At 47.4% G+C, this 13,606-nt stretch overlaps 1 protein-coding gene across 1 annotated transcript; it reads right to left on the reverse strand.

Moving 5' to 3' along the window:
• Nucleotides 1-376: 376 nt before the first annotated feature.
• selenon (selenoprotein N) lies at nt 377-11,917 on the reverse strand. The gene is made up of 11 exons (XM_035425497.1): nt 11,420-11,917; nt 10,892-11,038; nt 10,544-10,756; nt 8,607-8,731; nt 7,921-8,058; nt 6,817-6,898; nt 6,501-6,689; nt 3,514-3,619; nt 3,108-3,220; nt 2,360-2,461; nt 377-1,749 (listed from the first exon to the last, which is right to left on the reverse strand). Exons 1-11 carry the CDS (start codon nt 11,639-11,641, stop codon nt 1,579-1,581), a joined length of 1,608 nt encoding a protein of 535 aa, XP_035281388.1. The 5' UTR covers nt 11,642-11,917; the 3' UTR covers nt 377-1,578.
• Nucleotides 11,918-13,606: the final 1,689 nt, after the last annotated feature.

Here is a 13,606-nt window from a genome sequence, read left to right on the forward strand (position 1 = left end):
GTGTAACCAAGAACAACATCTTTTCAAAAGACGTTGAGAAAACCCAGGAAACTGCTGTTAGCAGCCCAAACCTCCTGTTGTTAAGAAAAAGGTGTGATGGAAGGGATACAGGGGTTGATCATCTTGATTGGTATATACAACAATATCTTTGTTGTTACTGAACTCGAAGTCATGGTACCTGTTGGGCAGTTCATGCTGGTGCTCGCAAATGGAACCGTTTCTGTGACCTCAGCAAAACCTGCCACTGCCAACCCTGCTGTCAACTAGTGTGTGTGTGTGTGTGTGTGTGTGTGTGTGTGTGTGTGTGTGTGTGTGTGTGTGTGTGTGTGTGTGTGTGTGTGTGTGTGTGTGTGTGTGTGTGTGTCTCTGTCAGGACTGCGGTCCCACCCCACTCTATACCCACCCACCCACTACCCCCACATGGGACAGGGTTAGGGCAACAAGTCTGTTTTTTTGGGACACTCAGTGATGACATCAGGCCTTGCCTTGCCCAATCAGAGCTTTCAGACCAGGCCCTCACAAAGCACCGAAGCCCAGGAAACAGCACTCGCCTCCACCCTGCCCCTAGTGGGCAATGTGTAGAAGTGACATCCATTGGAAAACTGCATTTTTTTACATGAAAAACAGCATTTCAAAAAAAGCCTTTCAGGAGCTTACGTATTGCACGACAGACAAGAATACAAAAAATATATAAAGATTGATATTTTTGCAGTGCAGTCTTTGCTTTTTTGGCATAATTTTTAGGTAAAAGGTTAGCGGTGGAGGCTATGCTAACGCCTCCCTTAACAGAGCCCCCCAGAGCTAATGCTGTGGGCCTCAACCTGTACGAGCTGGCGGATCCACGGCCAGTTCATCCACAACCCGACCTGTGAACCACGTTGCGAAACTTTCCACACCCCTTTCAGCAATATTAACGCACGTTTTGCCGGCTAAAAATAACGGCGACGAACCCACAAACCCCCTGACTTACAGACGCTCAGTAATAAATCCGTGCCAAGCCTCTCCGCTGTGTGTCGCCGCGAGGGAACATAACCTCGCAAAAAAGAGAGAAAACCTCCGTCCTTAAATTCGACTCGCAAGTAAACGCAGGTGTTAACAGTTTGTCTTCAGACGTGATGATTCTTTGCTTTTGCCTGTTAGTCAGTGTTAGTCAACACGTTGAGTCCCAGCCATCAATGTACTGCATTGGGGGGGGGGGGGGGGGGGGAAACACTGACAGATGTTACGCACTCCCTCGTGGAGAAAGCCGTTTGGATGCTGATGCAATCTGACTGTAATGCAGAACATGAGACTGGGTATGCTGAGAATAGTCAGTGACGCCGTTGGATGTGACAGTTGGACTGAACTCTTGTGGAAAATGTGTTCGGAGGTTTTTTCCGGTTGCGTTTACCGACACACAGTGGAGCGACCGTGGCAGATAACCACTCCCCCCCCCCCCTTCCCTGTGCACGCTCTGACATTCCCGCACACATTCCGGAATTCCCGCACACATTCCGGCATTCCCGCACACATTCCCACATTCCCGCACACATTCCGGAATTCCCGCACGCGCTCCGGCGTTCCCGCTCCCCCTCCTCGCTATGCCAGGTGCTCTCTGGCCTTCTCCAGCCCCTCCCGCAGGAAGCGGATGTACGTGGCGGTGGAGGGGTCCTCAAACCCCCCCGCGAAGCTGAACATAGTACTGTCCGCCTCCTCCTCCGGCTTCATGGCCGTCTGGTCCAGGAAGTAGTTGGCGTTGATGTGGTGGATCTGCCAGGGGGAGGGGAGGGTAGGGGAGGGGAGGGGGAGGGGATTTAATACATGCAGGAGAGGGTGGCTTTTTTTTTTTAATGGGGAAACTGATATGCCAACAGAATATTTTCAAATGTGTTCTACTGAACTGTCAATAACTACACTGAAGCATATACTCATTTGTATTTTAGTACTGAGCCCGTTTAACATACAGTACCCATACTACAGTGTGTTACAGAGATTAAACAAATGGCTGTGCCTAGCATGCTGACTTCAGTGTGCACTAGTGGTTCCCAAACCTGTTCCTGGAGATCTGCTGTCCTGTAGGTTTTCACTCAAGCCAAGCCCTAACTAAGCACAGCTCATTCAGCAGCTAGAGCAGGGCTCCCCAACCCTGTTCCTGGAGATCAACCATCCTGTAGGTTTTCACTCCACACATAACAAAGCGCACCTCATTCAACAGCTAGAGATCTCATTAGCATAATCAGGTGCGCCAAATTAGGAGTGGAAACCTACAGGGCAGTAGATCTCCAGGAACTCCAGGTTTAGATAAAATGAGCAGGTGCAAACAGCAGTTTGTGTGCGTGTGGTGTTGGCCTGATGCATGATGGGATGCAGGAGGACTCACCACGGTGCCGTTGGGCAGTGACAGCATCATCTCCACGGGGAAGTTGTACTTCTGCAGGTGCAGCGCGGCAATGCTACTCAGGGCGGGGTTACTGACGTCAGCCTGCGGGGAGAGGGCGGTGAGCCAAACCCAAATCCACACGTGACCTCACTCCTCCCCACTGGGTCTTTCTAAGAACATGCAAACCCCTCCCAAAACACACTGGGGCTATATACAAACGTCCGAAAAGCCCCCGAACTCCACTGCGTCTTTATACAAACATGCTAATCCCGCCCCAAATACACTGGGAATTTAATACAGACTAGAGTGTGCCAGAAAAATGGCCAAACATTTGAGCCAAGCAATTGTTTTTGTTGCTACAATATTTGTGTGTTTTATATATAAAATGATGCATGTAGAACAGATAAAAGGTACAGCACTTGTTGGTAAGAAAACAATATTAAATGACCTCCTTGAGGGTAATTATTTCTAATGGCCCACAGTGCAAATCATGCCTGCCAATTACAATCACAGGGAAACCGAACACCAACCACAGTGTGTGTGTGTGAAGGCAGTGGGGCAACCAATCACAGTGTAAGGGAAGGTAGTGGGGCAGTCAATCGGTGTATGGCAAAGCAGTCGGCCAGCCAATCAGAGTGTGTGAAGGCAGTGGCAGGGGTGAAACACTCCTAGAAGTAAAGGGGGAGGGGAGTGTTGTACTCCTGCTCTCTGCCATAGCCCAGCCCCCCCCCAAGCCCCGCCCCCTCACCTGCATTTCCTCCAGCTCCTTGACCAGAGACCAGCTGCTGATGAAGCTCTGATTGAGCAGAGTCAGAACGGGCGAACTTTCCAGGACTGTCTCCCGGAGAGTCCGCCCGGAACCTGCCGGAACAACAGGGGAGGGGGGGCAGGGGTGAGAGATGGAAAGGAAGAGTTAGAGAGAGCAAGAGGAACATGGGTGGGGAGACAAAGGGATAGAGGGAGAGAGAGAGAGAGAGGGAAAAGGGAGGAGGAAGAGGGATTCTTAGATGCCAGTGGACACTCAAGAGTCAAGCAGTATGAGTCACTTTGGAATGTTCTGGAAGGGTGTAGTTCTCCTTCACCAGTGAATAGGAGGAGCTGCTGTGCTTGTGTACAAGCAGCTGATCGCTAGCGAGCCGCCGCCCGAGGCTCACCTCAGCAGGACTGGTCGTCTAGCGCCCCCCACAGGAGGATGGAGTGCACCAGCTTCTTCTCCTCCCGGGCCCTGCCGAAGGCCTCCGAGAACGGCAGGTAGGCCACCTGGGGAAGGTGACATCACCTGAGTCACACCTCTCACACCTGTATCAGTGTTAGTGTTCTTTACCTGAGTCACACCTGTATCAGTGTTAGTGTTCTTTACCTGAGTCACACCTGTATCAGTGTTCTTTACCTGAGTCACACCTGTATCAGTGTTAGTGTTCTTTACCCTTGTCACACCTGTATCAGTGTCAGTGTTTTTTACCTGAGTCACACCTGTATCAGTGTCAGTGTTCTTTACCTGAGTCACACCTGTATCAGTGTCCGTGTTCTTTACCTGAGTCACACCTGTATCAGTGTTCTTTACCTGAGTCACACCTGTATCAGTGTTAGTGCTCTTTACCTGAGTCACACCTGTATCAGTGTTAGTGTTCTTTACCTGAGTCACACCCGTCACACCTGTATCAGTGTTCTTTACCTGAGTCACACCTGTATCAGTGTTAGTGTTCTTTACCTGAGTCACACCTGTATCAGTGTTAGTGTTCTTTACCTGAGTCACACCTGTATCAGTGTTAGTGTTCTTTACCTGAGTCACACCTGTATCAGTGTCAGTGTCCTTTACCTGAGTCACACCTGTATCAGTGTTCTTTACCTGAGTCACCCCTGTATCAGTGTTAGTGTCCTTTACCTGAGTCACACCTGTATCAGTGTCAGTGTTCTTTACCTGAGTCACACCTGTATCAGTGTCAGTGTTCTTTACCTGAGTCACACCCGTCACACCTGTATCAGTGTTAGTGTTCTTTACCTGAGTCACACCTGTATCAGTGTTAGTGTTCTTTACCTGAGTCACACCTGTCACACCTGTATCAGTGTCAGTGTTCTTTACCTGAGTCACACCTGTATCAGTGTTCTTTACCTGAGTCACACCTGTATCAGTGTTAGTGCTCTTTACCTGAGTCACACCTGTATCAGTGTTAGTGTTCTTTACCTGAGTCACACCTGTATCAGTGTTAGTGTTCTTTACCTGAGTCACACCTGTATCAGTGTCAGTGTCCTTTACCTGAGTCACACCTGTATCAGTGTTCTTTACCTGAGTCACCCCTGTATCAGTGTTAGTGTCCTTTACCTGAGTCACACCTGTATCAGTGTCAGTGTTCTTTACCTGAGTCACACCTGTATCAGTGTCAGTGTTCTTTACCTGAGTCACACCCGTCACACCTGTATCAGTGTTAGTGTTCTTTACCTGAGTCACACCTGTATCAGTGTTAGTGTTCTTTACCTGAGTCACACCTGTCACACCTGTATCAGTGTCAGTGTTCTTTACCTGAGTCACACCTGTATCAGTGTCAGTGTTTTTTACCTGAGTCACACCTGTATCAGTGTCAGTGTCCTTTACCTGAGTCACACCTGTCACACCTGTATCAGTGTCAGTGTTTTTTACCTGAGTCACACCTGTATCAGTGTTCTTTACCTGAGTCTACCTGAGTCACACCTGTATCTGTGTTAGTGTTCTTTACCTGAGTCACACCTGTATCAGTGTTAGTGTTCTTTACCTGAGTCACACCTGTATCAGTGTTCTTTACCTGAGTGACACCTGTATCAGTGTTAGTGCTCTTTACCTGAGTCACACCTGTATCAGTGTTAGTGTTCTTTACCTGAGTCACACCTGTATCAGTGTTCTTTACCTGAGTCACACCTGTATCAGTGTTAGTGTTCTTTACCTGAGTCACACCTGTTTCAGTGTCAGTGTTCTTTACCTGAGTCACACCTGTATCAGTGTTCTTTACCTGAGTCACACCTGTATCAGTGTTAGTGTTCTTTACCTGAGTCACACCTGTATCAGTGTTAGTGTTCTTTACCTGAGTCACACCTGTACCAGTGTTAGTGTTCTTTACCTGAGTCACACCTGTATCAGTGTTCTTTACCTGAGTGACACCTGTATCAGTGTTAGTGCTCTTTACCTGAGTCACACCTGTATCAGTGTTAGTGTTCTTTACCTGAGTCACACCTGTATCAGTGTTCTTTACCTGAGTCACACCTGTATCAGTGTTAGTGTTCTTTACCTGAGTCACACCTGTATCAGTGTTAGTGTTCTTTACCTGAGTCACACCTGTATCAGTGTTCTTTACCTGAGTCACACCTGTATCAGTGTTAGTGTTCTTTACCTGAGTCACACCTGTTTCAGTGTCAGTGTTCTTTACCTGAGTCACACCTGTATCAGTGTCAGTGTTCTTTACCTGAGTCACACCTGTATCAGTGTTAGTGTTCTTTACCTGAGTCACACCTGTCACACCTGTATCAGTGTTAGTGTTCTTTACCTGAGTCACACCTGTATCAGTGTCAGTGTTTTTTACCTGAGTCACACCTGTATCAGTGTTAGTGTTCTTTACCTGAGTCACACCTGTATCAGTGTCAGTGTTTTTTACCTGAGTCACACCTGTATCAGTGTTAGTGTTCTTTACCTGAGTCACACCTGTATCAGTGTTAGTGTTCTTTACCTGAGTCACACCTGTATCAGTGTTAGTGTTCTTTACCTGAGTCACACCTGTATCAGTGTCAGTGTTTTTTACCTGAGTCACACCTGTATCAGTGTTAGTGTTCTTTACCTGAGTCACACCTGTATCAGTGTTCTTTACCTGAGTCACACCTGTCACACCTGTATCAGTGTTAGTGTTCTTTACCTGAGTCACACCTGTATCAGTGTTAGTGTTCTTTACCTGAGTCACACCTGTATCAGTGTTCTTTACCTGAGTCACACCTGTATCAGTGTTAGTGTTCTTTACCTGAGTCACACCTGTACCAGTGTTAGTGTTCTTTACCTGAGTCACACCTGTATCAGTGTCAGTGTTTTTTACCTGAGTCACACCTGTATCAGTGTTAGTGTTCTTTACCTGAGTCACACCTGTATCAGTGTTAGTGCGTGAGTCAGGTGGGACAGACGCACCTTTTTGAAGGGGTACAGCGTGAGCTCCAAACGGCGAGCTGCTTCCCCCTGGCTGATCTCACTCTTCCAGTGAATCTCCTCAAACACAAACTGGATGGGGTCGCCCTCCCCCCCCCGGCTGTCGATGACGTTCCCCTCCTCGTCCTGGATGAAGGAGGGAACGGAGGGGCCAGAGGCCTGCAGCTCCATCTTAGGAACAAACACAGTCACATGCACATGAACACTCTGCTGTACAAACGGATGAAGTTCAGATAAAGTAAAATAAAAAGTGAGTGCCTTGTCAGTGTAAGCACAGAAACAGAATGCAGTGCGTTACCTGCGGCAGGTAGCCGATGTCCACCTCCATATTACTGCCCTCACTGGCCCCGTAGAGCCACTCCATGTCCACATTCAGAGACCTGCATCAGAAACACACACACACACATTCAGAGACCTGTATCAGAAACACACACACACACACACACACATTCAGAGACCTGTATCAGAAACACACACACACACACACATTCAGAGACCTGCATCAGAAACACACACACACACACACATTCAGAGACTTGTATCAGAAACACACACACACATTCAGAGACCTGTATCAGAAACACACACACACACATTCAGAGACCTGTATCAGAAACACACACACACATTCACAGACCTGTATCAGAAACACACACACACATTCAGAGACCTGTATCAGAAACACATACACACACACACACACACACACACATCCAGAGACCTGCATCAGCAGCAGAGACACATATATGTAACATGTGTACATATAGATCCGATTCTTGTCTAGCCCTTTTAATTTGTTTGCTAATTGGATTTTTGTGTTTGACCAGTGTTTCGTTCGATTCGACGCAGATTCTTGCCTTTGCCCTTCTAGTTTGTCTGCCCAGTGCATTTTGAGTGCTTGACTCCATTTTGTTCATTTCGACCTTGACTCCTGTTTTGCCCCTCTGCTCGCCGTACAGTGACTCCAGTTAGAGTGTCCCAGGTGGATTACACACCCTTCCATCGGGACACTATTTTTGTTATTTCGCTTTGTTATTTTTCCTTTATTATTTTTGCGGGTGACTCTGGGTGGAATTTTAATTCTCCGTTGGGGGTGGTCCCAGCCAGCAGATTAAATGTCCCAAAGCTCAGCATTTAAATTCACCCCATATCTGGCAACCCTACGAAGACTAGCTGGCCTTTAGTTAGTATTAGTTAGGCATAGGGACTAGAGTTGGTTGTCAGTCTGCAGTCTGCAGTGCCATTCCTCACTCATTCCCTTATCCTTTTCCCTGTTACGGTCTCACCTAGGCCTAGTGGAAACATTTCAGTTCTGGAAAACGTTTTTTTCCTGATTAATAAGGGAAAAAAAAAAAAACGGGAAAACTTCCAGTCCTATCCCCCATCCCAAGGGGCGGGTCACCTGTTGTTGGGGACGTAGAGGTGGAACTCGCGCACGTGCGAGGAGTCGTGGGACAGGACGATGTTTCCGGTAAACTGGCCGGGGGTGAACCAGAAGGGGAAGTTTGGGACCTCGTTCAGCTGGAACTCGGCGTGGATCCTGTCCCGAGAGAGTGACGTTAAGACACAACGACGATGTCTGCGATTTAACCCTTTAAGGCGTGAGGTCACAAATGTGCGATTAGAATGTTCTTAACTGAACGTTCTAATGCTGATGTAACAATCACTGCTGCTAACTGAAAGCAAATGGAGTTCCAGAACATTTTGGAAAAAATTCAAAGTCAGGGTTAGTACGGGTTAATTCCACACCCCCCTTTCTCTCTCTCTCTCTCTCATGATCACAGTCAGGAAACAAAAAGAGATGCACAAAGATTTCTATGTACAAGTTCTTTGGTCATTAGAATTTCAGCAAATCTTATACAGAAATGGAAGTTTTTATTCTTTAAAAACCAACATTTTTTTTTGTTGATGTAGACACAATGTGCTTCAAGCCTGTTGTAGACCTGATATCCAAGTGCTGGTTTTTATTCTGATTTCATGACAGGTGTTAGAAGTCATGGTCCTTCGTGGCGAAATTGTGCAAACTGTGTGTGTTACCAGGAACCTCCAGAGACCGGTGATTCGTGACCACTCCCCCTGTGCACTGACCTGAAGATGATGTCATAATAGAAGTCGCTGATGGCGCGGATGCAGGCCACCGCCCCCTGGGGGGCGAAGCGGGATTTTATGAATGGGCGGGGGTGCAGCATGCTGAGCAGGGAGTGCAGGATGACCTGGGGTGGGTGGAGAAGCAAACAAAAACTCAGCCAGTGGGCAAGAGGGACACACATCAACAGAACCAATCAATACGAGGAACGCAGCAATCAGGAGAGAGACAAACAACTCCTCTAATCAGCAGAAAGACAAACAACTCATCCAATCAGGAGAGAGACATCTCACCCAGTCAACAACAAAAATCAAATGAGCGGGAGAGACAAACTTTAGTGAATTGGTGGAGACCCAGAAATGCTGTTAAGCGAACAACACAATGTTTACCCTGGCTACCATTCAGCAACCTTTCCTACATTTCCCACATAGCTACATTCCCAGCATTTAAAGCTCTCGCCTGTAATTCGCTAACATCATGAACACGCTCTTCTATTCTGCACTGAATCTGAATCCCTGAAGTTGGCTTCCCGTTAGGCTAGTGAGAACCTCAGCTTCCAAATCAAGTGACGAAGGAGACAACGCGATTGAGCGTCACGTCCGTTTCCATCGCGCCAGCCGAAGGAAATTAACTGAACTTCAATTTACTGCTTGAAAACTCTCCAAAGACCATTATAAATTCATGAATTTGATCGATTTTCAGTTCATTTCCTTCTTGAGTTGACTGGACTGAAGTGGAATTGACTGCCCAAACACTGGTAGAGATATTTCACATTCACAGCCAAAGGCACTCTCTAATTACTCTGCAGTACTGTTCTCTCTCCTCTCTTCCTTAAGATAATTTGGTCATGGCGTTAGTTTTGCACCAATCATTGGATGGGTTATTGGTTTTGCATGTGCTTAAGAATCTTAGTAAATCAGGCGCAACCAATAACATCATGGTGTTAGTTTTGCACTAATCGTTGGTTGGGTTATTAGTTTTGCATGTGCTAAAAGTCTTAGTAAATTAGGCCCTAGGTGAGGCTTCTGCCTTACTGTTCTATAGATCAGGACCTGCGCTCACAAGGTGGCATAGCAGGATTGCTGATCTAGGATCAGTTTTGTCTCTTAGCTCATAATGGATTAGGTCACGATATGGACGAGAGAATCTGATCCTAGATCAGCACTCCTGCTCAGAGGCACTTTTAAGACTACGGGTCCATGATCTAGGACAGGGGTGCACAACAAGGGCCAATCCATTTCAGGATTTTGTGTGAACATTTGCCAACGTTTATTTAATTAGCCCAATCGTATCTTGATCTGACGTGTATAAGCTCCAGCTACAGCCGCAGACTGCAAGTGCATCCTAGAGATTTTACTGAGCTCAAGTGTAGGAGTGAAGCGGCATTGCTTGTAGAGCTGTTGGAAAACTATATCTATGGTAATCGGTTGGAACAAAAACCAGCACGCAGATCGGCCCTCCAGGACCGGAGTTGCGCACCCCTGATCTAGGATCAGTCTTAACCTTTCAGCTCATTACATACAGTTAGGGGTTAGGGATGGGAAAAACTGATCCCAGATCAGCTCTCATTCTCTGTTAGAGGTTTGGGTGAAAGGACAGACTGAAGGACGGGAGCACAGCTTTCGGACACCGCCAACGACTGAACCTTGCACTGCCGCACCTTGCTAATAATATATTTATCATATTTATACCGATCCACTGTCTATATTGTTTATAACTGTCTATACTCTTTATATCACATTGTATTGTATTCATATTTATCAATATTGTATTCATATTTATTCACTTATGTACATACACCTTACTGCACTTTACTGCTTCTTTTGCACTTCTGGTTAGATGCTAACTGCATTTCGTTGTCTCAGTACGTGTACTCTGTGCAATGACAATAAAGTTGAATCTAATCTAGTGTGAGACAGGGGCCCCGCGTTGGGCCTACCTCTTTGCCCCTGGGGGTCGGGGGGTTGTAGCGGTTGTTGGGGAGGTACCCCGTGAAGATGTTGAGCTCGCTGGGCACCAGCCACCAGGGCTCCCCCGCCTCCAGCTTGTTCTTGGGCGGCAGGAAGCCGCGGAACTGGCTGGCGAAGAAGACGGAGGAGGGCACGGCGGGGCCCCTCCAGGAGCGCAGGCCGCTCAGGGAACTGTGGGTAACCTGCGCGGGAGAGAGAGAGAGAGAGAGAGAGAGAGAGAGAGAGAGAGCCGCCCGTCACTTCCCAGGACCGACCGCATCGTTCGTCCGTCCGTCTAGCGGACACCCTGTCTATTCTATTTCTATTAAACCCCGTACCCCCAGGAATCCGTCCTTGCTCTTGGTCATGGTCTCCAGCAGGAGAGGCTGCATCTTGGCCTCGACAGTTAGCGTCTCCCCATTGGGGTCCTGGGGGACCTCCTCCTCGAACTCCCCTGGAGGGGAGATACCTGCCAGGGACACAGGATGGAAGGGTCAGACATCATCCCAGGGCAGGGTGTGAGGGGGCTGGAGGTTCTTCATTTGGGGAGGGGAGGGGAGGGGAGGGGGAGAACAGTTTGCTGAGATATGAAGGAAGTGTGTGTAAAGTGAAAGCCGCACATCCGAACCGCTTGGCAAGAAATTGGCATTCTTGTAAGTAATATCATGAAAAATAAATAAAAGATCAGCCCCGAAGCCAAAACAAAAAAGACAGGCAACTCCCATACATTAAATAATAAGTGGGAATAGCCTACATGGTCAAATGGGTCGTTTGTTAATGCGGATTGTTGTTATTACCGACAAAACGTAATGAATTGAAACATAAATAAACAAACTACATAACTAATACTTCATCGCATCACTTACATGTCGCTTCAGAAGCTGCCCGTCTTGGTAATATTTGAAGGCGAAGGCTACGATGGGAACCGCCGCGATAATGAGCAGTTTGGGGAGTAGTCCGCAAAACCACGAGCGGGCGAACCCTTGGGACCGGGCACCGTCTTCTCCGGTCGTGTTTCCCACATGTTCGCCGTCCGAGGTCACGGCTCCTTTCTCCGGACTCGATCTTTTCCTCACGTCCGCGGCCATCCCTCGGTTAGATCCCCCCGTGCAACCAGAGAGAGACGGGCATGTTTCTCTGACGTTACGGTGAACCGGCCAACCAACCCAACACGCGTACTCGAAGAACACCTCCGAAGTGTTCACTTCACTCAGATCTGTCCGGGGAAGCAACTCGTTTTGAGTCCGGCGACGTAAGCGGACCCTCTGACCGCGGTTTGCTCGTAATCACAGCCGTCCTGTGGTTATGCGTAGCCTTCTCGGTTTCCTTCCCAACTCCGGGGGAAGGAGGGGGGCGTCTGCATCCAGCGTTCTCCGAGTCTTAAAGGGGCAGTGTTCTGTGTTCATACCGTCTCTCCAAGTGCCATTATATTACACAACAGAACGCCAATATTACAGGGTTTCAAGTACTGAACCTGTAATCTTTCGTTGGGAACTCTTTAGGAATCTGTTTTTGTTCCCGTGCATGCGCGATAGAGGCAATTGTTTGTTATTTATTTATTTTAGGTCTGAGTGAACATTTTCCCAGTGGCCATTATTAAATTAAAAGGTTGTTCTGAACTCTATGTACTTCATGTATTTACTTAGTTTAAACGAGGAAATGATGAACGAATATCGGAGAAACAGTAGACAATGTTAATACTGATCCCTATGTTTTATTTTATGGTAGATAAACGCGTACACACACGCTGCAGCTCACAGTATATACAGCATAAAACATTCTGCGTATTTGGACGCTTAAAAACACATTCTGGTTGCACCCATGCGCTCTAGAAATTGCAATCACAAAGTAATGGCAGTACCTTCAGGTCACCACTAGGTGGTATTAGGACAAGATGATCCACTAAAGTAGTCGTAGCCACTGTGCAGAGCTGTTAGGTCAGGGTGTGAAACTTCAGTCCTGGAGGGCTGTAGTGCCTGCTGGTTTTTGGTGTGTTTCACCACGTGTGATTAATTTATGTCATGTATTGGCCAGAGTCCACTCCACCTTGATCGCCAAGCTCTTAATTGGCTGCTGATTGAGAGGAAACCACAGATACCTGCGGACACTGTGGCCCTCCAGGACTGGAGTTTGACACCCTGGCTTTAGCCTGGTACGTTGATGTTCTACCACAGGGGACTGCAACCCTGGTCCTAGAGTGCTGCAGGGTCTGCTGGTTTTTGTTTTTCATCCCCATAATCGGCCAGCAACCCAGACCCAATGAACTTGATGGGGTGAGTTAGCTATGTAATCAGCTGCTTTAACTGGGCAATAAGTGCTGAGTAACAAAACAAAACAAAACAAAAAAACAAACAATAAAAAAACAGCAGCAGACTGTGAGACTATCCAGCACCAACCCTGCCCTTCACGGTGTGTTTAATGCCTGATTTATATTTCATTGCACGACCATTTTCGACAAGTGTCACATGTCCACAGTGTCATGGTTCTGTGTTTTTTCTGTCTGTGTTTCCCCTGTTGGGCCGCCAGATGGCGGCACTTCTGTTTTGTGTCCTGCTCCCCCCTGTTAATTGTATTATTGTTGTCTCGTTATTCTATCATTGTTCCCACCTGTGTCTTGTTATCCCCTCCCTTTCTGGTTTGATTGTTTTTTGAGTTCACCTGTGTCTTGTTACCCCCTGTCTATTTAAGTTCTTTGTTCCCTTGACTCGGGTGCTGGTTCCTTGTGTTTGTTTCCTACTTGTGTTTGCTCGGACCGTATGTACCTGCCCTTGTACTCTGCCTGCCTGTGTTCTGCCCTGCCTGTGTTTTTGAGTTCCTCTTGTTTTCTGTTTTATTAGATATTTTTTGAGTTTGTGTTTTTGCCCATCGTGGCTTTTTCTGTTCCCTGCTTGTTTGCCTTTTTTTTTGTTAGTAAAGTCTTTTGTTCTCCTCCCATTTTGAAGTTGTGAGTTTTGTCCCTCTGCTTTTGGGTTCGTACCCCCCGCGAGTCCTGACACAGTTGATTTCATGACGCTCAGTGATGGCTTACTGGCACATGCCAGTACAAAGTGGCA

Source organism: Anguilla anguilla, chromosome 1 (genome assembly GCF_013347855.1).
Source record: "Anguilla anguilla isolate fAngAng1 chromosome 1, fAngAng1.pri, whole genome shotgun sequence".
Taxonomy (NCBI): Eukaryota; Metazoa; Chordata; class Actinopteri; order Anguilliformes; family Anguillidae; genus Anguilla; species Anguilla anguilla.